The 27,551-nt window shown below is 35.6% G+C and overlaps 1 protein-coding gene across 1 annotated transcript; it reads right to left on the bottom strand.

Annotated features, from left to right (window-relative positions):
• Nucleotides 1-440: 440 nt before the first annotated feature.
• LOC110938602 (sugar transport protein 8) lies at nucleotides 441-2,978 on the bottom strand. Its single transcript, XM_022180820.2, has 4 exons — nucleotides 2,807-2,978; nucleotides 2,269-2,588; nucleotides 1,356-1,979; nucleotides 441-1,029 (listed from the first exon to the last, which is right to left on the bottom strand). Exons 1-4 carry the CDS (start codon nucleotides 2,934-2,936, stop codon nucleotides 586-588), a joined length of 1,518 nt encoding a protein of 505 aa, XP_022036512.1. The 5' UTR covers nucleotides 2,937-2,978; the 3' UTR covers nucleotides 441-585.
• Nucleotides 2,979-27,551: the final 24,573 nt, after the last annotated feature.

Raw genomic sequence — 27,551 nt, forward strand, 5'->3', positions numbered from 1 at the left:
CATAAAAGGTTGGCAAAATTATAGTCACCGGCTGAGTCTTAGCTCTCGCTTTTATCTGCCGGCTAAGGCATAGAACCTGTTTTTACATGTGTTACAATTTTATTGGTTTGTTTGTAATCCTCAATGCACTTTACGAAAGTTGTCGTGCCAGGGTAATTTTCTAGCCGTCTTAGCCGGTGATGCTTTTTTGCCGGCTCAATTTTCCTGTCTCTTTTTGTTAATTTTCAAAGTCTACATGTCTAGTTTGGTGATTTTCCCTTATTTTAACTCAATTTTAAGATACTTATATGGTTTTCAAATTAAATTCAAAGAAGAAAAACAATCTATAAGCTATGCTTACAAAGGGGAACAAAAATTTTATAATGAATTCGAAATCGTAATTTGGATGATAAATTAAATGGGTAACACTGACACTAGAAAAATAGTAACACTGACACTTAAATAATAAAAAAACAAAACCAATGTAACTAATGAAATGATCCACAAACCTAAGTAAAATTAAATCATTCCCCCCAAAAATTGACGTCTCAGTAAACAAGTTTCGGTAGATATGAAATAAATTTAAAATAACAATAAGAACATGCATCAAGGCTTGTCCTCCCGGGATTGTTCGCTTTCGTTTTTAAAACATCTCTTCCAAAGCCAATGCTTCTTCCACACCTTCTCGTTCATTTCATCGATGGAGACGCCTTTGGTCTCGGGTAGAAGTGCGTAGGCGTATAGCCCCATGATCACAATCCACCCGGAAAAGAAGAAGAAGATCATTGCGCGCATATGGCAAAGCATTGTGAGAAAAGCTTGAGCTATGATGAAGGTGAATATCATATTCATGCTCACTGCACAGAAGAAACCCGCGGTTCGAGTCTCAAGTGGGAATATTTCACTAGGAATTAGCCACCCTAATGGACCCCAAGACCATGCGAAACCTGATACGAAAACGCATATCAAGAGTAGCACTAGATACGCGTATTGCTTAGGTAACGTGTTCGTAGATTTCAAAAATGCAGCAAGTATTCCTCCTGTTACAACCTACATACAAAAAAAATTAAATAAATAAACAACATATGAAAACCTCATATGAAAAAAAGGCTTAAGTGAAATAATTCTTAAGTTTTCACACTATTGACCTAAATCTAGCATTTTTTAATGATAAGGAGCCCAAAATTCAACATTTATAACTAAAAAAGATCAACATTCCCTAAATGACTAAATCTATACACTTTTGCGTGTAAAGCAATTTATGTTTCAGATATAAAGTCTTTTAATTTGTCATCAATATTGGATGGAATATTAGTGCTCTGAATTAATTCTGTTGGCCGTTAAAAAAAATAGGTGTAAAAAAACAATTTTTTTACCTGAGCAATGAACATTTGGATGGCAGCTTCAATAAGCAAAAACCTCCTTCCAAGTTTATCAACACAAAAAACCGCAACCAATGTAGCCATGGTGTTAATGGTACCCGTCACAACAGCCGATAGTAGAGACGCGTCACTATGAAACCCCATTGTCTGAAACAAAACGGGTGCATAAAACATGATCACATTGATGCCGGTAAACTGCTGGAAAATTTGAAGGACACCCGAGGTGATGAGCTGAGGCCAGCTCGATCGCTTCATTAGGTTCTTGAATGGGTGCTTGATTTGTTTAGCTAACTCGGTGGTGTTAACTATTTCATCAAATTCTTTTTGCACATCTTCAACCCCTCGGATCTTTCGTAGAGTTGCTAATCCGCGTTCTGGATGTCCTCGCTCTATTAGGCTTGTGGGAGTCTCCACAATTAGTAGGGACCCGAATGCGAGGAAAAGAGCTGGGACGGATGCACCGCCTAAGGAAATCCTCCAGCCATATGGGTGGCTCGCGGTGAAGTAGTTAACTATGTTGGCCGCAAGGATCCCAACCGTGACTAACAACTGGAAGCAAACATTTAGACCCCCTCTATACTTGTTTGGAGCGATCTCGGATATGAATAGTGGCACAGCCTACGCGTTGTAAATTGTACAATTTAGGGTTTAGCTTATACACCGAAATACAATTAATGAAATGGTTGTGCTAAACATACCCGCCCCTCATAATTACCTTAAGATGTAATTAATGAAAGGGCCTCCCCACCCCATCCCTACCCCCACTCTTATTATTTCTACCTTTTTTTTTAATTAATCATCATCATCATACTCACTAAATCCCACCAATAGCAAAGCTAAGGTAGGGTCTGAAAAGGGTAAAGAGTACATTTAGCCAACCACTTAATGCAATTAGGGTTTACTATACCTGGTTACCGAAACCGATACCAGCACCAAGCATAAGCCTTCCAGTGATGAGCATCGCGATGTTCAATGCTGCCGCATTGAGAACCACACCTACCAAAAAGAAAAACGACGCCAGTTGTATGGTGATTTTCCGGCCATAATTATTGCAACATTTTGATGCCCCAAAACTAGAAGCAACCGCGGCGAGGTAAAGAGAAGATGTGAAGAGCTGAAGTATCTGATCATCGAATTTGCAGTAGTTATCTTCTTTAACATGGTGTTTTTTAACATAAACATCCGGAAAAAACTTCTTCAAGAACTCATCCATTGATGTCACTCCTCCTACACAACAATAACCACAATATATAAATAATTTTCATAACCAAAGAAAACTTCAAATATCCTTAACCTAATTCGCAAATTTGTCCAAATAATTCACCAAATAACCGATCTATCTCAATCTTAACGAATTTAAACAAATCACAATCACGTACGTCAATATGCATGGATCTAGGTTTTAGGGTTTGTAATAAAAATAAACGTAGAGGAATTATAATTACCTGATATGCCAATGTCGTAACCAAACATGAGGCCGCCGAAGGCGGCGATGATGGAGCAGACAAGCACTTGTCCGGTGAGCTTTGCGGGGAGGTCGGCACCGCCGTTGGCGGCAATTACTTGGTGAGCCATGGGTATGGTTTATGGTGTATACGTACGTGTATGTGAAATGGGTGTAGGTGTGTTTGGTTAATTTAATTTGTTTTAGATCGAAAAGAAAAGCCTTATTTATAGATCATAGTTGAAAGTTTCAGATGATGTTATCCGAAATTGTCAATCTCTAATCCCTTATATTTCTCGGTGTTCTGTTGTTGATTTAATCCAGTGAGGATGCTTCGGTATATTAAGTCGCTATTTTCATAGATCTTAAATCAAAATACAAAAAACAATTTCATCATTACCCGCAGTATAAGTTCGTTTTATATATCAAGTATAAGTTCGTTTTATTACATTACTATATACGTACGGACAATGGTATCTTTAGTTTAAACTGGAGTTAAATGCTTGATTGGTCCCTATGGTTTTCAAAAATTGCAGACTTGGTCCCAGTGGTTTACTAATTAAACGCGTGATCCCTGTGGTTTTCAAAAATGCACTCGGTTGGTCCCCAGCCCTAACATCAGTTAAATTTCTCAGTTAACTATGTGTGAAATGACTATATTACCCCTGAATAATTAAAAGAAATTAAAAAAAATATATAAAAAACGCATCTTCTTCAACCTCTTTCTCATCTCTTCTTTTCCCTATCAACCACCACTCCACCAGTCACCATCTAGTGACACCACCACCACCTAACCACCGCCACCACCGGTTCACCACCATCAGCCGACTAGCACAACACAGCCCACAACCTCTCCCCAGTTTCAAAACCCATATCAAAAACCCCTAATTTCAATCCTAATTAAAACCCACCTCAATTATCATTTGTACGGAATCGAAATCCGATGCTCCAGACTTCAACTTGATTTAGGTAATTGATAACGAAACAAACTGTTTACAAAACTACAATTAACTCAAAACTCATAATCACTTCTCCTAATACTTAAACCATACGCTAACTAATTGGATCATATTCTAATCAAAACAAACAAAAACTTATCTACACAACCAATTTCATCAAATCAGAAACCGTAGAAAACAGTAACACGAGTTGTAAAACATTACATATAGCGAGCAGAGGACAAGGTCCATTATCATTCTGCAGTATAATCGGAGTATCTCTTCCAAAAAACTGAATTAGTTTCGTTTTATGCATCAGTTCTTTAACCGTCGGTAAATCTTCACGATTCGTCTGTTGTTGTTCCGACAACGAAGCCATTTGTGATTGATAGTTTTAGCGACGCTTTGGGAGAAGTGGAGACAGCGTGTTGTATGTGTAGGTGTGTGTGTGTTTTGGAAGGTCAAAGAGAGCGGATTGGTGGAGAAGAAGATGCCAGAGAGAGAGAGAATCTGGTGACCCAGTGGTGGCGGTGGTTAGGTGGTGGTGGTGTCACTAGATGGTGGCTGGTAGAGTGGTGGTTGATAGGGAAAGGAAGAGATGAGAAAGAGGTTGAAGAAGATGAGTTCTTTATATATATATTTTTATTTCTTTTAATTATTCAGGGGTAATATAGTCATTTCACACATAGTTAACTGAGAAATTTAACTGATGTTAGGGCTGGGGACCAACCGAGTGCATTTTTGAAAACCACAAGAACCACGCGCGTAATTAATAAACCACTGGGACCAAGTCTGTAATTTTTGAAAACTACAGGGACCAACCAAGCATTTAACTCTTTAAACTGTTGTTGAAAAAGTAACTTTGATATTGTGTAGCCGTGTAGGTGGTACTGATATGCTTTGTCCTTTAGCTTTGTTTATGTTATTAACTACTTTTTGCCCCGCTCGCGTCACAGGGCACAGAGCCGAATATTTATGTTTCATAATATGTAAGTTTATGTTTCGTTACTTGCGTATACTACTCATACTGCACGATCTAAAAAAAATTCAACCGAGTCAAACAATTAAAACAAAACGCTCCAATACTTTTGCTAAAAAAAACTAAAACGATGGAAAAAGTATAATTTTAAACTTTGTGCAAAATTGTAACTTTTGGCAAAATTGTAACTTTTCAAGATAAATGAGCGTGTGCCAGGCAAATAAAAGTTATCCTGAATCAACCAATTAAAACAAAACACTACCATAGTTTTGTAAAAGAAAAGCTAAAACGACCGCATGACTGTAATTTTACACCGGGGTAAAGTCGTAATTTAACAGGAAAAAAAACAAAAACGATGACAAAACGAAAAGTTTGAACTGAGGGTAAAATCATAACTTCTGGGAGGAAAAAAAAAACAATAGCAAAACAATAAATTTGAACCAGACAAAATTGTAATTTGGTTGGACCAATAAAAAAGTTCGAGATAGCTGCCTGACACTATCCCTCTATGGTGAATGTAATATATAGAATTAATTGAACACTCATAAATACTATTATTTATAAAAGTACAATAAGTATAATTACTGTTAATTACTAATATATAATATAATTACAATTAGGTAAGATGTGATGTTAACTAGGGGTGATTAAAAAATTTCAGATCCGAATTCGAAAATCTGTATTCGAAATATCTGATATCTGAAAACGAGATAATCTGAATTTTCGGATTCGGATATGAATTTCTAAAAACTTAGGATGACTGGATTATCCGATATCCACTAAAAAGAAATAATATAGGGGAGAGTTATCTTGAGAACGTTAAATATTGCGAGAACCGTGAGAACGAATGTAAAACCAATAAAGACCAATTTTTATAATACAAACCTTGTTGTAATTAAAATAAAAGAGTTAATTATATAGTTAGTCCCTATGGTTTGCACAAAGTAACATACTTAGGTACTAATAGTATAAATCACATTCTAGAGTATTAACTTTTCATTTTGTAACGTTTGGAGGTATTAACGTTATTTGTAGGTTTAAAATTACATTCTATTAGTACCTAAGCATGTTATTTTGTGCAAACCACATGGACTAACTATGTTAAAACCCTAGAAGTTAATACCTCCAAACGTTACAAAATGAAAAGTTAATACCCTAGAAGTTGATTTTAAACTATTAATACCTAAGTATGTTATGTTGTGCAAACCACAGGGACTAAGTAATCAAGTAGTTCATTCTTCCTCTCAAAATCACTCTTATTAGAACTTTTACATATGTGTAAATATAACAAATTCACACATGTGTAGACGGCAAACTTACACATGTGTATATTTTCTTTATTTACGAAGTCACGTAAATTTGAAAGTATAAATTTAATTTCAAATATTGTATTTAATAAAAATGATAATTGTAATTTTTTTTTATTTTGAATTGTTTTTCTACAAAGTTCTCGTGATTTCTTTATTCGTTCTCATGGTTCGCACAATATTTAGCATTCTCATTTAACCCTTCCATATATATATATATATAGGAGAAGAATCCGTTAGAAACCACCCTTTATTGCGAGAACCGCGAGAACCATTGTGAACACAAACAGTAACACCTAAAAAAATCTAAAAAACACCCAATTTTTTTTTTTTTTTTTTTTTTTTGGAAAAATCGCTATATTTCGTTTATAAAAAAAATTTCAAAAAAATTTTTTTTTTTTTCGAGTCACAGATATCCATGCACATGTGCATTTGTATCATTTCTTTGACAAATTCCGTAATTCATTACAAATATTAGACAATTGCACTTTTATTTACAGTACCACATGTAATACACTACTTTTTACGTTAACAAAATAAGAAATGCACATGTGCATCTATATGTATCAACGTGAAATAAGGTGTGTTGGTACGCTACTTTCTCTTTCATCTATCATTCCATCCATAATACACAAACATGCACGTGTGCATTTTTGTCATTTCTTTGACAAATTCCGTAATTCATTACAAATATTAGACAATTGCACTTTCATTTACACTACCATGTGTAATACAATACTTTTTACATTACCAATATTAGAAATGCACATGTGCATCTATATGTATCAACATGAAATAAGGTGTTTTGGTACACTACTTTGAATACACTTTCCCTTTCATCTATCATACCATCCATAATACACTACCGTTACCTCCTACCATCCATAATACAATAACATTACCTCATACCATCCATAATACAATACTATTACCAATATTTTCACTTTATTACATGTATGTAAACACCATTTATACCATCCAATCAACATATTACATCATAAATTGACAACTATAACCAAACCATCAACCACTAGATATAACTAACCAAAAAACATGTATATGGGCCTACTTCTCCATTCAAAATTACAAACTTTTTGTACCAAAACACGTTATATCATGGTTATACCTAATGATGCACATGTGCATTTTGAATATTGGTAATTTAAAAAGTAGTGTATTACAGATGATATTGTAAATTAAAGTGTAATTGTCTGTTCCTGATAACGTATTACTGAATTTGTCGAAGTAATGATACATATGCACATGTGCATTGATAACTGTTACTCGAAAAGAAAAGTTTTTTTTTTTGTTAACAAAATATGGCGATTTTTTTTAAAAATATTAAAGAAAAAAATTTTGAGTGCTTTTCTCATTTTTTTTAGATTTTATTTTGTGTTCACATTGGTTCTCGCATGAACCTTACCCTAATATATATATATATATATATATATATATATATATATATATATATATATATATATATATATATATATATATATATATATATATATATATATATATATATATATATATATAGGAGAAGGATCCATTATGAACCACCCTTTATTGCGAGAACCAATGTGAAAACAACCAAAAATACCTAAAAATTGCTAAAAAAACACACAAATTTTTTTTAATATTTTTTATAAAAAAATTTATTTTTTTGGCTACTAAAAGTAGCGATTTTAATGTAAAAAATATTAAAAAAAAATTTTGTGTGTTTTTTTATTTTTTTTAGATTTTTTAGGTTTTTTGGGGGTTTAGTTTTTAGCATTTTAGCTTGGGGGATGTGGGTTTAGGGTTTTTTGGGGGTGGGGGGGGTTAGGTTTTTTTTTTGGGAGGGCGGGGGTGGGGTTTAGGTTTTTTTAGCTATTTTAGGTTGTGTTCACATTGGTTCTCGCGCTTCTCGCAATAAAGGTGGTTCTCGCATGAACCTTACCCTATATGTATATATATATATATATATATACAAAGTCATAAAACACAACAATTTCAACCATAAAACACACTCAAAACCCACATATAACATAGTGAATATCACTAAAACACTATCCAAACCCTAACAGTCCATAAAAACTTTAAACACACCATCGTAGAACTATGAATATAAAACACAATATGATAATCAACGTAAAACACACTAATGTTAGTCATTCGATAATCAAAACCTTATCATCTTAAACACAACACAAAACCCACAAATATGGCGTTTTGGTAATCTTCACTTTGTTATTTGTGAGTTTTGAGTACGTTTTATGGTTGACATAATGGTGTTTTATGACTTTTTACACTTTGTAGGAAAAATGAACTTTGTAGCCAACTCCCACCCTATATATATATATATATATCCCACCCTATATATATATATAGGGTGGGAGTTGGCTATATATATATATATAGGGGACCGCTAGAATGAGAACCACCTCGAGTTGTAAGAACCGCGAGAACCACACCGTACGGGGCGAGGTGGACCAAATTTTTTTTTCAAAAACGTAGATGCATGTATTATAAACACATTCGTAAAAAAAAATTAAAAAAAAAATGCCGTGCGTGTAGTTTTTTACACCACAAGTTTGTGGTTTACGAGTTCCGTAATTTACGGAACTCGTAAACCACAAACTTGTGGTGTAAAAAACTACACGCACGACATTTTTTTTTTTTTAAATTTTTTTTTTTACGAATGTGTTTATAATATATGTATCTACGTTTTTGAAAAAAAAATTGGTCCACCTCGCCCCGGATAAAGTAGTTCTCGAGGTTCTTACAACTCGAGGTGGTTCTCATTCTAGCAGCCCCTATATATATATACATGTACGGTGGGAGTTGGCTACAAAGTCCATTTTTCCTACAAAGTGTAAAAAGTCATAAAACACGATAATGTCAACCATAAAACACACTCAAAACCCACAAATAACATAGTGGAGATTACCAAAACACCATATTTGTGGATTTTGTGTTGTGTTTTGGATGATAAGGCTTTGATTATCGAATGACTGATAGTAGTGTGTTTTATGTTGATTATCATGTTGTGTTTTATATTCATAGTTGTATGATGGTGTGTTTGAAGTTTTTAAGGATTGTTAGAGTTTGGATATTGTGTTTTAATGATCTTCACCATGTTATTTGTGGGTTTTGAGTGTGCTTTATGGTTGAAATTGTAGTGTTTTATGACTTTGTACACTTTGTAGGAAAAATGGACTTTGTAGCCGAACCCCACCCTATATATATATATATATATATATATATATATATATATATATATATATATATATGATTAGGTTCAAATGTGAACACATTCTCCAAAGTGAACTGTGTGAACTGATCTGGGCCTTTGATTTTTATGATCTTGATTATTAAATTGAATAGCATGATGGTAATTATTTGATTAATTGTTACTATTTAATTAAATGAATAAGAATATATGTGTAATTTCCATTTTAAATTGATTGCATTAATCTCATTCTCTCTCACAAATCAACATATTCAAACTTTATTCAGCATCCAACTTTCTTTCTCAAAACAAACCCTCATCTCAGATCTCGCCGGCATCAAAACAACCACTCGTCTCAGATCTCGTCGGCATCGAAGACAAAAACAGGGCCAACTTTCTCTCTCTCTCTCAAAACAAACCCTCGTCTCAGATCTCGCTGACATAAAAACAAACACTCGTCTCAGATCTCGCCGGCATCGAAGACAAAAACAGCGGGATCTGATGTTTATTGCCGGCGATAAAGAAGAAGAGATGCTAGTCCCGCATTCTGAGTTTGCAACCGCTGAAGGACCTCAACCAATGGATGGTATTAATCTTTTAATGGCACTGTTCTTGGATATCGTTTTTGCTGCCTTTTTTTTTTCTTTCTGAATCTGTATGTAAGTAAACCAATGGATGGTATTAAAATTTGTAGCTAATTAGTAAACTAACGTCCACCATCAGCAAAGTTCACACGGACTATAGAAAATTTCTCAAGATTGACAGGCATAAGTTATGTTTTCTTCGTTGGAGGATTTAAATGGTATTTTTTAATTTTTAGTCTGCAATAATTTCACAGATCTTCGCCGGATTGTTGCTGAGTTTTTCAGATCTTCGCCGCCGATGATGAAGTTGGAATCGATAGGGGTTGTTCGTCGTTTTATCGCAAGAATCGATAGGGGTTGCTGAGTTTTTTGGTCTCTCCAGCATTGATCCGACTAAATTAGTTGCTCAGTTTTTTTGTTCAATTTTTGATGTTGCTCTGTTTTTTAATGCGATGTACACTTGTGTATTCTGATTTTGCTCTGTTTAAATGCGATGAACACATGTGTATTCTGATTTTGTCCTGTTTTTAATGCGATATACACAAGTATATATCGTCTGTTTTTGTGATATCTCAGAATTTTTTTGTATTGAATGTTGATGTACACTTGTGAATTACCGTACACATACGTACCATGCTGAGTACACATGCGTACTGTTCTATTTATATCCAAGTACACATGTATATACCGTTGAAATATGAAGGTTACGTGGATCTTAAAAATCAAACTTTGAATTCTGGTGATGAAATCTGAAAAATAAAATTGAAATAAAAGATATTGTGGATAATGAATTTAAAATAGGAAAGATATTATGGATAATGAATTTAAAATAGGAAAGATGTAACTTAATTCAATTATTAAAATAATGATTTAAATCTATTTTTTTATATAATTACAATCCTACCCTTAACAACTAAAAAGGAAATCAAGGGTCCAGTTCAGTTCACACAGTTCACTCTTGGGAGGTTGTTCACTCTAGAACCCTAGCCTATATATATATATATATATATATAGGGTAAGGATCATTTTAGAACCCTAAATATTTACGGAACTCATAATAAACAATCTTTTTATTTATATATTTTTATGTTTAGGATATCTTTATCATTTATTATATGTATTTTTATCATTACATACATCTTAAGAGTAATTTTATCATTTTTTATATGTTGTTTTATGATTACATATATCTAAACTAGTATTTTTACATATATGTAATAAGTTATTACACAAAAAATATAATTAGACTATTACACATATGTAAGCTACTCTTAACATATATGTAACCATAATAATACATATAATAAATGATAAAAATGCCCTAAATATAAAAATATATTTATAAAATGATTGTTTATTAGGAGTTCTGAAAGTTGTGCAATTATTTAGAGTTCTGAAATGAACCCAACACTATATATCCGGGGTGAAGATAACTACTTAAAAAGCTTAAAAACATATAATTTTTTTTTAATTTTACTTTAAAAATCATAACAGTTTATTTATATTTTTTTTTGAATTTTTTAATCGGAATAACAATTATTGATGCACATGTGTATATTTCATATTTCTTGACAACTATACAATTTCCCTTTCATCTACACTACCATTCGTAATACATTTCCAATATTATACAATTTCCCTTCCATCTACACTACCATCCGTAATACACCACTTTTTATTAATATATTTTTATTCTTTCTAATCCGAATAACAAGTACTGATGCACATGTGTATTTGTCATATTTCTTAATAACACCTATACAATTTCTCTACCATCTACACTACTATCCGTAATACATTACCAATATATATAATATTTCAAACTATGCACATGTGCATCACCAACCTTCATACCATACTTAACAACATATTACATTATAAATATAACCAAACCATCAACAAGATAAAATTAACTAAAATATTCATATGTGCATACATCATCATTCAAATCACAAACTTCTTGTACCAAACACGTTGTATCATGTTCATACATAATGTTGCACATGTGTAGTTTTAACTGTGTACCAACACTTCTTTGTAATATAAACCATCAATGTTGTTGTCCACCATCTCGTTTTTATTATCAACCCTCACCATTAATGTTGATTCTGCCCCTACTTGTTCTTTTCCACACACATTTCATTAGCATCCTTGTTCAATGTTCCATTATGTTTCTGCTTACTTGTCCTCCTTTGTATGTATTTTTTTCTACATCTATAGCTGCATATGGTATAGTATATATGTTAAACAAATGACAACATCATTTAACATGAAAATAAAAAAGTAATGCACATGTGCATCTCCATCATTAAATAGTAAACAACATTTTTTAACTCTTTGTTTAACTACGTCCTCATCCTCCATAGCATCTGGCATTCTTTTTGACCTTTTCCCTTGATTTTAGAACACAAGTGATCTTCTTCCCCTTTTTTCCATTAATGATCTACAACAATAAACAAACCATAAGATTACCAAACATACAAACTTAATGCATATGTGCATTAACATTAATTTTCTCCTTACCGTATGAATTCTCTCATTACCGATAACAGTAGTAATAAACATCTAGCAAATTTGAATCCAACTACCAAGTTATCTTACAAATCAAGACACTGATAACGGTATTAACAAACGTCGAGCAAAATCAAATCCAACTACCATGATATCTTACAAATCAATAAACACTGAATATTTTTTCCTAACAGTAAAGTTCGAGATATGACTTAGCATTATCTACCTAACAAGTAATCATGCAGTTCACAAGTACCTGATGAAAATCTAATTATCTATAAATGCATAATGTTTTCACAGTCATCAATCACTATAGAAGATCCACACCACCATAACCTATAATTCAAACTATGCTCATCATCAAAAAGTACAATTCAATAAAAAGCCCTAGACCATAACCCTAAAACCAAATCAAATTGATTAATCACATCAATCAATTGATAAGAAAATATCACATACAACTTAGATCTAAACTTCGTCGAACCTTGTAATGAAGATTTGCACTCAAATTCGCATCTCAAATTAGTATATGGTAGTCGGATGAACGAATTATGAATGGGGAGATTCGAGATGATGAATGGGGAGAGTCGCAAATTTGTGGTGATTTTATATCGTTGATGATTAGATTATGTCGTGATTTTTGATTTGGTGATGAATAGATGATGAATTTTTGATTTGATGATGAACATATGATGAGGTCGTCATGATTTTTGATCTATGATGTGTTGGTTTTTTGGTTTCATTATGTATTTACAATAATGCCCCCTATTCAAGTTGGTTCTCATGGTTCTCCTGAAAATAGGTGGTTCCCGCATGAATCCTACCATATATATACTATATGAGTTGTGACAACCCACAACTTCAGGTTACTACTTTAACCTAACCACATTAATTTAATCATACATTCATAGCACTGCATTTAACTAGAGTTAGTTAAATGAGCCTACATTAGAAATTCGGGGAATTACCGGAACACATACATGATAACTCTTAAACATTGGTGACTAACGCGAATAATAATTATAAACGGATGGTTTATACGAAACTGATGTGCTGTATGACAAATACATGAACTATATGCTTTAATTGTAAATTACATGTTATTATGTGGTTCTTGTGTAAAAGTTATATTATTAGGGGGTGTTTAGAGTTATTTGTGAAACTCTAACAAGCTACTCAAAACCCTAATGTCCTACAAACTTCACTACGACAATTGTTTTCTCCAAATCATTTCTCTGATCCTTTGGCCATACAAGTTTCACACAAATCATCAATCTTTGATCTTTCCAATTCTCCTAGAACCATCACTATATCAATCTAAGGTAAGTGTTCATGTTTTGTGTTGTTAATCTTGTTCTTTTGATTTCAATGCAAAACCTTAGACATCCAAACAATCTGTGTTTTTGATTCATGATTAATGAATGTATGATAATTGTTGTAGACTAAATGAATGTGTAATGATTGTTTGATGATTAATGATATTGGGGACATGATAGAACTCTTAGAATGATTGATTTGATTCCTGACATTGTAGATTTCTGTGCATCTGGGGGGTTTTTATTCGTGAAAACCTTGAAGAATGGGATTTCTGAATTATCAGACTTTGTGAAGTCACAAAGTTTTCCGCGCTTAGGTTAAGTTTAATCTGTCCACATTTGTTAAACACTTATAAACCAAGTGTTCGCATTTGTGACTATTTAAAACTGTCCGCACTTGTTAAAACCCTATAGTGTCCGCACTTGATAATGAATTTGCAATGTCCGCACTTAGTTTATTAAATGATATCCGCACTTGTTGAGTTCTTGAGTCTGCACTTGTAGTCCTTTTGAGGAGGTCCGCACTTAATGGATGTTTATTTAGGTCCGAACTTAGATGAATATTATTAATGAAGTCCAAATTTGTTTAATAGTTATAATGTCCGAACTTATATGAATTTAACATGTCCGCACTTAGATAGTTTGAGGTTGCCACACTTAAAATGCACAACATACTATCAAAAGGTCCGAACTTAGATAGTTTGAGGTGTCCACACTTAAAATGTACAACATACTATCGGTATATATTGTATCAAAAGGTCCGAACTTATATTTAAAACATAAGGGGGATCCAAACTTAAGTTAAAGGGGTCCGCACATCCTAAATCAAACATATTTCCGCACTTGTGTTTCTAAGATATATCCGCACATATGGTATAAAATATGGTCCGCACTTAATTGTTGAATGCCAGAACTTGCAAGAATTAATTTGGTAAGAGGTTTGCTAACAAAAGAAGGGTTCATCTTTTATATTTGTCCACACATGTTAAAGAAAGAAAATATATATACAATGGTCCGTATTTACGTAATATGTTTAAGAAAAATTCTGTGTGTGGTTATTCACAGTGGGCCGATGTGGACAGTTCGTCACTTCCATTTATTCTTGAATTATTCTTGAATTGTGTCTATGTACACAAAGTATGTCATACATTTATATATAAGGAATTATAATGACCGTTTATACAAAGTATACTAAATATATACAAATGTGTTACCATATATGTTCCGAATTTACGAATGTGTATATGATTGGTTGTGTGAGTGTATGTGAAAACTGTATTCTCAAGTCATCAATTGGTGACATTAAACGTTGAATAGTTTGGACACTTAGGGTATTGCAAACCCCACTCGTATATTCACTTATATGACATTCTACCTTAAGTCGCGTGTAACGGACCTAACACTTAATTAACGCTATATGTACGCTATCATACCGAGCAAACTAAGGTGAGTTCACTACTCTTTCATAAGCATGCGTCCCGGGAGGACAAACAAACTAATATTCCTGGGAGGAATACTTTTAAACGCTTCGGTTTAATTTCGATGTTGGTTAATAAACTCGAACTCTATCACGAAAGTCCCTACTTACATACCGAGCTAGTTGCCTGGGAGGCAACGTGGTATTAGTTGATAGCGCTTGATGTGTACAAAATGCAACATATAAATTACATCAATAGAGGCATAAAACCAACCCTTTTTAGTACTAATGTTGGAAAAAGCGCGTTTCTTTCTTCCTTTTGAATTACAGTACCAAATGAGCTTAAAAGAACAAAAGGAACAAATAAGCATCCAAAAACCAACATAATTACAAGAAGAAGGAATAATGTGACATGCCCGACCCCTCGGCAGCATCTTCCAAGACAAAAACAAGAAAACAGAAGTTGACCACAGGGCCGTGCCCAGCCAGGCATGGGCCGTGGTCAGACCTCACACAAAATGACAAGATCTGCAGAAGCTTCTACGCCCACCATGGGGTTGTGCCGAGCTCACCATGGGACGTGGTCAACTCTTAGATTTGCAGAATTTTGACAGTACAGTGAAGAGTTGACACGAGGCCGTGTCCAAAAGCCACGGGGTCGTGTGGGGCCCCCTGCTAACAGCTGCAATTAATGAAGGAAGAGAAGGAGCAGACCACGGGCCGTGCCCAATGGACACGGGGCCATGGCCAGGGTACTGTTCTGACTATAAATAGCGGTGCTTGGTTCACTTCAAAGGTATCCCTTGGCAAACCACTTCTCACTCACTTTGCCACCACTCCACCACCACTACAACACCAACACCCACCATCATCATCCATCTTTCATCTTTAGAGTGTGTAGTAGTCTCGGGATCCAAGATTGATAGTAAGAGTTCTTGTCAATTAAAGGCCATGATTGGCTAATTTCTTACATCACTTGGTGAAGAAAAGTCTTTAATGTATTACTTTTGATTTTTAATCTTTCGACATTTTTTAATTGGGTATGTATTAATGACTTTAATAACTAGTTTCTTATGTTGAAAGTGAATTTTCTTTACCATTTCTTCATGATGTCATTGATTTGCTCCTTCGTGTCTTTACGATCTATATAAAGTGTGTTAACTACTTGGAAGGGGGTTAGAAGGGTGGTTTGGTAAAGTTCTTGTCTTGTTTAGTGTATAGATCCTGCGAGGACTTGGTTCAAGCTTACTAGGACCTCCTTCAATGCCCCAAAGGAATTGGATGGCAGGGGTGTGAATAGCTTGAACCCCTCATATGTAAACTACCATTAAAACATTAAACCAGCTTCTTGGGATTGTATCCTTGACTCAATCCACTTAGCCGAGGGTAACGTCACCTTCAAAAGATGGGCCTACCACTTTTCGCATTAATAACTTATTTAATTATCTTTCAATATTCCGACCCTTTGGGATTTGTATCCCTGCTGACTCAAACCACTGGGTTGAGGGTAAGGTCACCATTAAAAGAGGGGCCTACTACTATAACTAAGATAATCTCTTAAAAAGTCCGAAAGTGCGAAAATCATCAAAGGGTACATTAAAGGTGAGTTGGATCCAAGTGATTCTATCTTATCTATTTATTTTTCATTTGATTTATCTTTTAATTTTTAGATTTACTTTCTTGTTTAAAAACTTTTATAAAAAATTTAGAGCGATTAGACGTTAACAATAAACCGGCATTAAAAGCTCTTGTGTCCTTGGACGACCTCGATATCTTACCAACACTATACTACGCTCGCGATGGGTGCACTTGCCCTAGTGTGTGTTTTGTGTTAGTATAATATCGTGTTTTATAAATTTAAAACTTGACTAATGCGTAAAACGAACTTAAAATATCAATAAAATCATATTACGCTTCACGCACACCAAGTTTTTGGCGCTGTTTCCAGGGACACAAGGATTTTAAGAAAGTTTAAAATCGACGGCCTAGTCATTTTTCAAAATATTTTCGAAACTGCGCGCTTGTTTTTTTCTTAATTTTTTGGAATTTCTAGCATAACAGCAAGCTGAACATGGGGCCGTGCCCATTGGACACGCCCCCGTGCTGCAAGTAACCAGTAATAGTTTTCAAACACCTAGATACATAATTTGACCACGGGCCGTGTCTGCTCAGCACGGGGCCGTGGTGAGCTTTAGTTTCAGCTTTTTAATTTTATTTTCTGGTCCTGAGACTCTGTAATCTACTGAGTGTTTTCTCATGGATCAATACTCAGGAGATTACACTCACTACTACATAGAGGATGATTACAAGGAAGAATATTGTACCATTTGCGGTAATTCTCACTCGGTACAATATTGTGACCTTTTTCAACCATCCACCTCATATGCTTGCTATGAGGAACCGAGGTTTGAACTTCCAAAATCAAGCTTTGATTAGGACACTTATCCCTCTAGCCTTCACGAAGCACGACCAACTATCTGTTGGGTTTTTTCACATGTTTATCAAAGTTATTTTATCCTTAAAAGATAAAAATGCAATGGAAAAGTTATTTAAAACACGTTACTTACAAGATATAAAACTCATTTTATATGTAAAACCCAATACCCGGATCCATATACGAACATGCATGCTATTAAACATAACCATAGGGTGTTTTGGAATATAACCTTCCAAGAGTAAAAGACATGAAGAGGATGATGCTTCTTGAATGGTAATCTTCATGAGTAGAAGACCTCAAGCTTGTATACCCCAAGCCTTCCAACAAACACCTTAAGTTTAGCTAGGATTTCTACATTTAAAAGTCACTTGAAAAATCTTTGGTACCACCTTGACTTGGCCGATTTTTAGAGAGAGTTTTTCAAGTCTTCCACTTGATTTTTTGTCATACAAAATTGTTATAAAAGTTTGAGAGAATTTGCCACCACCAACACCCAATCATGAGTCCTCTAACTTTGAAGATTGCGTGCAATATGATTGGACCAAAATGGTCTTGGGAAGACTCCAATGGGGGGGGGGGGGCACTTGTGGGTTTTTAAAAAAAAATCAAAATTTCTTTTTTTTAAACAATTTAAGTCTTATTTAATTTTATAACTTTTATAAAATTATAACATCACATGTTATAAGACTTATGCAATCTTTTAAAATGTTATTTAACCCATTAAATAACAAAATTAAATATTCTCTCAAAATAATTATCCATATAATTTATTTGTTTCTCAAGTGAAATTATTTAGAAAACCAATTTCTAAATACTCTAAGTGTTAATATTTATTTGTTTGATCATATCATAAATAAATATTATAAGTGTTTGTCTAGCTTGTTATTGGGTATGACCCGACTTGGATCATAACGTACTAGCCACATCAATTTAATATGTGTCTTGGGCATACAGAGTCCAACAATCTCCCACTTGCACAAGATACATAGAAGATTGATGTAAGCAGTAAATGCCACCTAACTACAGTTTACTACCCCTAATACGTTTGACTAAGTGACATTCAATAACATCATCCCCTTCAAGTCCCTTACTTGAACATGATTTAGGTGAATCTATCATTTATCCTTTCGTTACAGATGTCATGTTAAATCCAGAGACACAGTGTGATCATTCTCTATTGATTTAACTTTAGCAGGCCTTAGACATGTTACTCTCAACGAATAAGAGGAACAAATCCCTTCTTGACTACATACGTCTCTCACAATCACCTTGTACCACACCTAAGCTTAGCCTTATGTACAACCTTATTATAGACAGCCAAGAACTAGGTCAAAGTATAATATTTGGTGAATATCAAGACCTAATATGTATCTCAGGTCAGAGGATACTATGATATTCGCCTTTACTAAATTTACTTATGATCAATCTCAAAAGATTCCATGCAGTAACATTTGAGAGCAGGTTAGTCCAATATTTGTATCCCACAAATATCTATGAACCTTGATGGCAACACTTTTCTCTATATTCATGCCTAATGAATATCCACCAATCCAAGTTCATAATAATCTTACATTCATATTTGTTCCCACAAGTATGATCAACTACGGACATTTAGAATAAGTAACTTATTCATGGATTTAAACATGCTAAAATGGAACATAACTCAACACACCATGTGAGAGAGTTAAAATAATAATTGTTCCAATATCCAAATACAAATAGATCAAATCCAATCACTAGAATATCAAAGTCCTAAGGCACAAGTATGACCCTTCATGCTTTGCCCGTTCATGGAGCTTCGTGAGTGGATCCGCAATATTTGATTGTTGTGACCTTTGCGAATACATATCTTTCCTTTTTCAACTTCATCCCTTATGTAGTTGAAACCCCTCAATGTGCCTAGTCTTTTTATGTGCACGAGGTTCCTTGATTTGAGCAATCGCACCATCGTTATCACAAAAGATCTCTAGGGGGTCTTGAATGGTAGGGACTACCCCTAGATCGGCAATAATTCAAGTGGTAGATCCATATGAATCATTTTGATCAATGAAGCGGCGATGTATTCTGATTTTGTAGTGGACAATGCTACCCCGATTGTGATTGGGAATCATCTCGATCAGTTTGGAAACTCGTATATGTGTAACCCTTTACAACGAGTTCCGAAACTCACATCCTTGTAACCCTTTATAACGAGTTCCTCTTCACCAGATTCATATATTAGAAATATATCCTTAATCCTTTTAAGGTATTTCAATATGCTTTTAACAGTCATCCAATGACCGTTACTTGGATTTCGCTTGTATCTTCTCGTCATGCTTAAAGTGCATGACATGTCGTGCATATCATTGCATACATAATGGATCCTATAGCAGACGCATATGGGATTCCTTTCATTCTTTCTTGTTCATACTTTGAGCTTCGACATTGAGACGCACTCAATATTGTCCCCTCTTGAATAGGTACCAAACCTTTCTTAGAGTTCTCCATCTTGAACCTTTTCAAGACTTTGTCAATGTATGCACTTTGGTTTAAACCTATCAAACGCCTTGATCTATCCCTATATAGGCGGCTTCTCGAAGATCTTTAATGGAAAAACAACTTCCAAGCCAGGTATTATACCTTCCATGGTTGGAATGTCATTTCCGAATAATAGAATGTCATCGACATACATTACTAAGAAAGTGATGATGCTCCCACTAGATTTTCTTATACACACAAGCTTCATCGCCGTTCTTGATGGATCCAAAATTCCTAATTTCTTCATCAAAACGATGATTCCAACTTCTCGATGCTTGTTTATCCACAGATTGATTTCTTTAACTTGCATACTTTGTCAGGATGTTTTGGACCGACAAGACCTTCAGGCTGAACCATATAGACATCTTCCTCAAGATATCCATTAAGGAAAGCTGTTTTGACATTCATTTGCCAAATTTCATAATCATATCATGCAAGTATGGCAAATAATATCCTAATTGAATTTAGCATCACCACAGGCGAGAAGGTCTCATCATAATCAACCCCTTGAGTTTGATTGAAACCTTTTGCTGCAAGTCTCGCTTTACAAGTATCCAAGTTACCATGCATATCGGTTTTCTACCTAAAAACCCACCTACTTCCAACCATTTTGGAATTATGAGGTGGCACAACTAATTCCCATACTTGGTTGTCGTACATGGATCACATCTTTACGTTCATGGCTTCAAGTCATTTGTCACAATCGGATGTTGACATTGTATCATGGTATGTGGTTGGTTCACCCGAATCTACCACATAGCATCCATCCATGAAAAATCCATATCTTCCAGTTGGACTACTAATTCTACCAGATCTGCGAACGTTTTGTGTGTATTGATAAACCATTTGATCATTTTTCAACAACCTCTTGTTGAGTGCTAGTATCAACCAAACGTGTATCGGCTTGTGGTTCTTGATCCTCATCAAGTTCCACTGTTCTACTAATTCCTTCCACAAGGAACTTAGCTTCCAAGAACTCATCCTATCGAGCAACAATACCTTTTGCTCTGTTGGATCGCAGAAATAATATCCTATATCATCTTTAGGATATCCTACAAAGATACACTTAGTGGATCGTACTTCCAATTTATTTGGGTGTATTGCATCACATCCCCAAACCTTCAAATATGATAATGATGGAGCCCTTCCATTCCATATTTCAAAAGGTGTCTTATCCACTTTCTTGGTTGGGGCCACATTTAATATACGGGTCGCGGAGAGCAAAGCGTAACCCTAAAATGATAGAGGTAATGTACTCCTAGCCACCATAGATCGAACCATATCCAATAGAGCTCGATTCCTCCTCTATCAGAACGAAGAACTTTGATTGAGTTGATTTTCTACTTCACTTTTGAAGATTTGGAACGTTTCAAAACTTCATCTTTGTGTCTTAACAAGTACACATAAACATAGCGACTATAATCGTCGGTAAAAGTATTGAAGTATCTATCACCATTCCTAGTCATTGGCTTAAAAGGATCACATACATCCAAATGTATGATTCCTAATAAATCCTTTGCCCTTTCCACTAAAGGGTTCATTAGTCATTTTACCTTGTAAACAAGATTCACATGTTTCAAATGAACCAACTTCATTTGTTTCCAAAAGACCATTCTTTTGAAGTGTTTGCATGCGATTTCTGTTTATATGACCAAGACGATAATGCCAAAGATAGGTCTCATTCAAATCCATTTTGAGTTTCTTGGTGATTGCTTGGTACATTGAACTATCAAATGATGTATTATCATGAACCAATTCATAAATACCATTTGAAGGCATAACTTTAAAGTAAAACATGTCATTCATCAAAATATAAATGTCATTGTTTACAAACTTTAAATCAAAACAATATTGTCTCAAAAGGGAAACTGAAATAATGTTCCTAGTCAAACTAGGAGCATACAAAACATTTTTAAAACAATTTCCAAACCACTTGGAAGTTTCAAAACATAGTCTCCTCAGGCTTCAACTTGAACTTTCGTTCCATTGCCCATGAAGAGACTAATGTCTCCCTTCTTTGTAATGCTTATTTCTTTGGAACCCTTTGCAACAAATTGCAAATATGAGTTCCACATCCGGTATCTAATACCTATGTGTTAGAAGAAATAACATCAAGGTCAATATGTATCATAAAGATTGTACCTGAGGTTTGCCCCGCATCCCTCTAGTTTTTCAACTCCTTTAGATAGGTTGGACAATTCCTTTTCCAATGCCCTATCTCACCACACTCAAAGTATGGATCGTTCATGGCAACCTTTGCCTTCTTTTCTTTTGGTTTCGGTGGTTCCGCTTTGAGTCCATTTACAAACTGCCTGACATCGAAAGAAGCTTTCTCCCGAACCAAGCAACTTCAAGCCAACACTCCAGCTCCAACATGTCTGGTAAGGGTTTCTGATCTCAACATTCCTGTATACATTTTGTTAGTCAAGATATTGTATGATTAGATTTAAGATTACGACCCTTTTGTGTAGAATCTGCCAAGATGCCCATTTTCTTCGATCTCGAGGAATTGGACAGCTACTCGAGCCGGTCCAAGTGAAGAAAGAAACACCGGCCACCACCAGTTCCAAGCCATCTGCTCCTCTCAGACCTACTCCACAGCCTAGGAAAAGAAAAGGCTCTGACACTGCCGCTGCTGCTCCTGAAAGCATCTCCTATGAGGATCTGGGCTTCGTTGACTCCTTTGAGCCTATGATCTCTTTCCTCAACAAGGTAAATATCCTGACCTTGTATCCTGTATATACATACTGAGTCCGTATCCTGGTTAGTCTATATTTAATGATACCTGTTTCTGCTTTGTAGGGTCTATAACATCTGCTGGCCCTGTACACCGCGGCTTGCGAGACAGTGAAGGTCTTGGAGGCCATGCTGAAGAAGGCCGAGATCACAATCTCGGACCAAGGTAAGATCACCGAGGCCAAGACCCAGCATTATGAAGATAAGTTGAAGAAGGTTGCCTAGGATGCCGAAGTCAAGCTGGCCGCTACCCAGGTCAAGCACGAGCAGGCAATGACTTCCTTCCGGGATGATCTTAATAATTCAGTCGTTGTCTCCCTTCTTAAGGCCAGGATAAATATGGCATACGAGACTAAAGATGCAGGCTTCGAGTGCCTGACCTGGCCGGTTGATTCTTGGGTGGCTAAGCTAAAAGACCTGGGAGGAAGCCTCGTGCCACACCCTGCAAAGTCCGGGACTGGTGAGCCTTTGAAGGTGGCAGAGGCCGCGGTTGAAGCGGGTGAGAAGACGGAGGCTGGAGCAGATGTTGGAGACGGTGGAGCCAAGGATGCTGGTGAGGATGCGGCTGCATGAGGGCAGCGAAGTGGGCGATGATGGATAATGATGCCTAGGCCGGAGCCCACTTTTTAAATTGAATGGTCTATACTTGTTGAACAATTTACATTTCCTGTTGTTTTACTTTTCCTGCACTTAGAACAATTTTATTTTCCTGCAAGTAGACTAGTATAACAGTTGAAGGTGGAGGGATCCTGTTGTTTCAGGACGAAGCCTTCAACTGTCTATGTTAATATGTTTTTTGAACAACTTACATTCTTGGTGGATGGGTCTCGGTTTGAGATGAAGCCAAGAATGTAAACTTTTGAATCGTTAATAGTAGACTGATCTTTTAACCTTATCTCCTTGTTACATGTTGCTTTGAAAAATTTATACTAAGTATCCGGATCAGGATATTAGCATGATTTTGATTGTTTTACCATTCTTGTTTCAAAATGTTTTATAAAAACTTAGTAAAACAAAACTTTTCATAAAAAATCCCTCTTATTTAGATAAGGCCTTCAAACTTAGGAGAAATAAGAATCCATACCAGAAACACTTAGGTAGTAACCTTCATTATTAACCTAGGACCATTTGCAATGTCCCCAGCATAGATGTCCCCTGTCTGTGTAGGATGTTGCATCAGCATATAACCTGCTTATGTTTTTCTTGACTTAGTGATTGAACTTTGCAACCTTCCATTAACAAAGAAATGTGTATGAACATAATCGTGATTTAACACAACTTTGGGACTTATCCAAAATCCTGTGTTTCACTAGGGATAAACCCATAATTTACTAGGGATAAACCCATGTTTTTGTGCGCTACAGGCGGGAGTGTATAAACTCCAAGACTTAAAAAGGTGAAAACCTTTAAACCTTAGAGAGTATGAAAATACCCTTTCGTGAGAGAGGGTGATCAATCCTCATATACCGTAAGGATCTAGGATATAGCCAATAATAACGAAATTGTCAGCCACTGTTACATGAACTGGTCCCGCCATCTTGAACTATACCCAGATAACTTGTGCTCCGGGCGGAGTGTTTATATCCAATTTGAGAGAAAGGTGAATACCTTTAAACCTTTGAAGGGATATAAATCCCTTAAACGTGAGAGAGGGGGCCAATCCTCTAGTCTTTCGATTTATGTTGAACAAATATCCTGGAGTGTCATCCTGAAATGTGTCCCTATAAAACACCTTCAAACTAAGGTGAGAGTGGGTGTTAGCTTGGCTAACACCCCTCCGATGCTTAAGTCAGTACAAGGTTTCAAAGGATAATAATCAAAACAAATTAAACATATTTAAATAAGGTAGAGTTCATACCATCCTAAGTTAGAATTTAAATTCTAAACTCACTTGTAATAGGCCTTGAGGTGTATGGCATTCCGGGATCTTGGCAGCATATCCCCCTCCATGGTCTTGAGCCTGTATTCTCCCATTCTGGATTCTGATTCTATCTCATATGGTCCTTCCCATTTTGGAGTTAGTTTCCCATCAGCAGGATTGGTTATATTTTGAAACACTTTTCTCAACACCTGTTAGGATCCGAGGCTCTCATGATTGTGCTTGTTTGTATGAATTGAACATTCAGTGTATATGAAATAAAGTAAAGTGCAGCGGAATTGTATACAAACTTTGTAAACACAAACATAGAAGAGAATAGTATGTTTAAGCACTTGTTTCACCTTGAGTCAAATGATTACAATGAAAAGCAAAAGGTTACAAATGCAAGCTTATAGACTAAACTCCCCCTCAGCCTGATACTCCAGAGTTGGTTGCACAAGATGAAAGGATTGAATTGAGGAGAAGAACTCACTCAAAACGAATCAAATGTAACAGTACAGAGTACTGTTATATTTATAGGCAAACCAAACTACTGATGCACTTCAGCTGACGTCACCATGATAGTGACTTCTAACAGCCTAACAACCTGTAGACACTGATCTATACAAAACTACTGATGTCTAACAACTGATAGATAATACAATACAAAACAAGTCTAACACTGTTCACGTTCCACTGTTGTAGCCTAAACACTGATTACTTGACCATCAGTGCTTTCTTCAAAAGGTGATCAGTCTTTGAATGAGCAGTGCTTGGATCTTCAGCAGTATTTAAGAGACAGCAGTAGATAGAGCTCAGTGTTTGTCTTCAGCAGTCTTTAGAGCATTATCAGTGTTTGGTTCACCGGTTGTTCTTCTGAGCAATGTTTAGAGTGTATCAGCAGATAGGTAACCACTGTCAAGGGGAGAGCTTAGTGTAAACATCTGCTTATTCTGAATCCACTGTTGTGACCAGGTTTTGGCTTTACATTATCTATTCCTCTGGTAGGGTTCAATCCCAACAATCTCCCCCTGGAACAGATAATGCCAAAACTTGTTATTATTCTGGATTTTTATTCCTCGTCAAGAGTTCCTTAGCTTGTTTCTTAAATTCAGCTTCAAATTCCTTGGAACTCTGGTCATCCTCATCCCTACACAGTGAGAGCTCAAGAAGATCTTGTAGATCTTCAACACTTAGGCCTAGTGCTTGAATCCTTGATATATGCCTCACTTCTCCATCGGTTCTGACCAGAGTCAATACGTGGGTCTTTTGATCAGAGAGTCACTTTAGTATTTTAAAACCAAATAGGTTTCTTGGGAGAGGTTTATTGACTGATGAGCTTAAAGTGTTTGGCCTAGAGAAGAAGTGTAGAGCAGTATCATGAGCTTCAGACACTCGTGTGAATGCTTTTTCAATAATCTCATTAGGTGCAGCTATATCTGCTTCAACTTCTTTGTCATACAGCTCACTGTTTGTGACATCTGCTGATGACTTTTGACTTACTACTTTGACCCTTTTGGCAAGGTTTTGTAGTTTTGCTAATCTTTCTTTGTCTGAAGCTATTTTCTTGATAGCTTCTTCAATCTGATCAGCTTCTTTGTTTTCTTCTTCTCCAGCAGACAGCATTTTCTTCCTTTCTTTTCTTAACTTTGTGACAAAGGCTTCTGCTGTGCTGATCTGTGTTTCAAAAGTCTTGACTTGCTCCTGTAGCTTTTTGTAGTTAGACTTTTTAGGAGTGTCAGAGACTTTCAACCTCTGCTTCTCAAGCCTTTCATAAGCTTCATCCGTTTGCTGCTTTGACCATTTTGCTATGGCATCCGCAGTATCCACCTTTCCATCCACCAACTCCTGCTGCTTTCTTTTATGCTCGGAAATAAGATCAGCTATGAACTTGTTGTATTTGTTCCAATTTGGAGCTGTCTTTTTCTTCCGTGGATCAAGTTTAATCTTTTCAATTCTGTTAGCCTCATGCTTTAGTGCAACGATTGGCCAGTCTTGGAATTCTGTTTCTTTAGCGGGATAGAACTTTTCTTTCATTATGTATGCAAGATATTCTTTTCTTAATTCATTTCGTTGTTCTGCTTCAGGGAATAAACTTGACATTTCTTTGTTTAGATCACTTGCATATTCTTCCATTTGTTTGACTTTGTTGAGCAGGAATTCCCTTCTTTCCAAATGGCTTCATCACCTTGATCCTTGCATTCAACTTTGGCTCTTATCCTTGCTTGTCTTGCTTTCATTTCAAGATACTCACCCAAGTTTTTTGGAATTATGAAACCTATGAGAGAAGGAAATTTCCTTTTTGTAGGATCATCTTCAGTGTAGAACTGTTTCATCTCATTTTTCACAGCTTCTAATTCCAATGGATGTTTAGCAGCAACAGGATCATACTTTTCATCAGTAGCCTGTGTTGTTTCTCTTTTTCTTTTGTGAGACTTTAGAGGTTGTGGTGTCGGAATGATGAGATCAGTGGTGGATGTTTGACTAACAGTGGTTGAAACAACTGGTGTTTCAACCGTTGTTGTCATTACAACTGCTGATATGTCAGCAGATGTCTTCTGCTTTTGAGCAGGGGATGGAAGATGTGAGATAATACTTGATGGTGGTGATGGTGGTGGTGACTCATCATCAGGAATGAAAACCCTTCTCCTTTTTAATGTAGGGGAGGCTGATGATGTTTTGGGTGGATCAGTGGTTTGAGATTGGATAACAGTGTCTTGTGATTGTGATTGACTGACAGTGGTTGAAACAACTGGTGTTTCAATCACTGTTGTCATTACAGCAGATGTTGTAGCATCTGCTGTCTTCTGCTTTATGGCAGGAGGCAGTGGTGGTGATATGATTGTAGATGATGATGGTGGTGGAACAGTGGTTGTGATGGTGTGTGATGGAGTGGTGTGTGTTGGAGGTGTGTGTGTTGATGACGTGGCAGCTG

This window comes from Helianthus annuus, chromosome 5, assembly GCF_002127325.2.
Source record: "Helianthus annuus cultivar XRQ/B chromosome 5, HanXRQr2.0-SUNRISE, whole genome shotgun sequence".
In the NCBI taxonomy this organism is placed as follows: Eukaryota; Viridiplantae; Streptophyta; class Magnoliopsida; order Asterales; family Asteraceae; genus Helianthus; species Helianthus annuus.

Bases quoted from the DNA above. Each gene is read 5' to 3' on its own strand.
- LOC110938602 (XM_022180820.2), bottom strand. From the start codon at position 2,936: ATGGCTCACCAAGTAATTGCCGCCAACGGCGGTGCCGACCTCCCCGCA. The intron at 2,589-2,806 runs GTAATTATAATT...ATTGTTGTGTAG, and splicing joins TTACGACATTGGCATATCAG to GAGGAGTGACATCAATGGAT. The intron at 1,030-1,355 runs GTAAAAAAATTG...TTTTGTATGTAG, and splicing joins TCCAAATGTTCATTGCTCAG to GTTGTAACAGGAGGAATACT.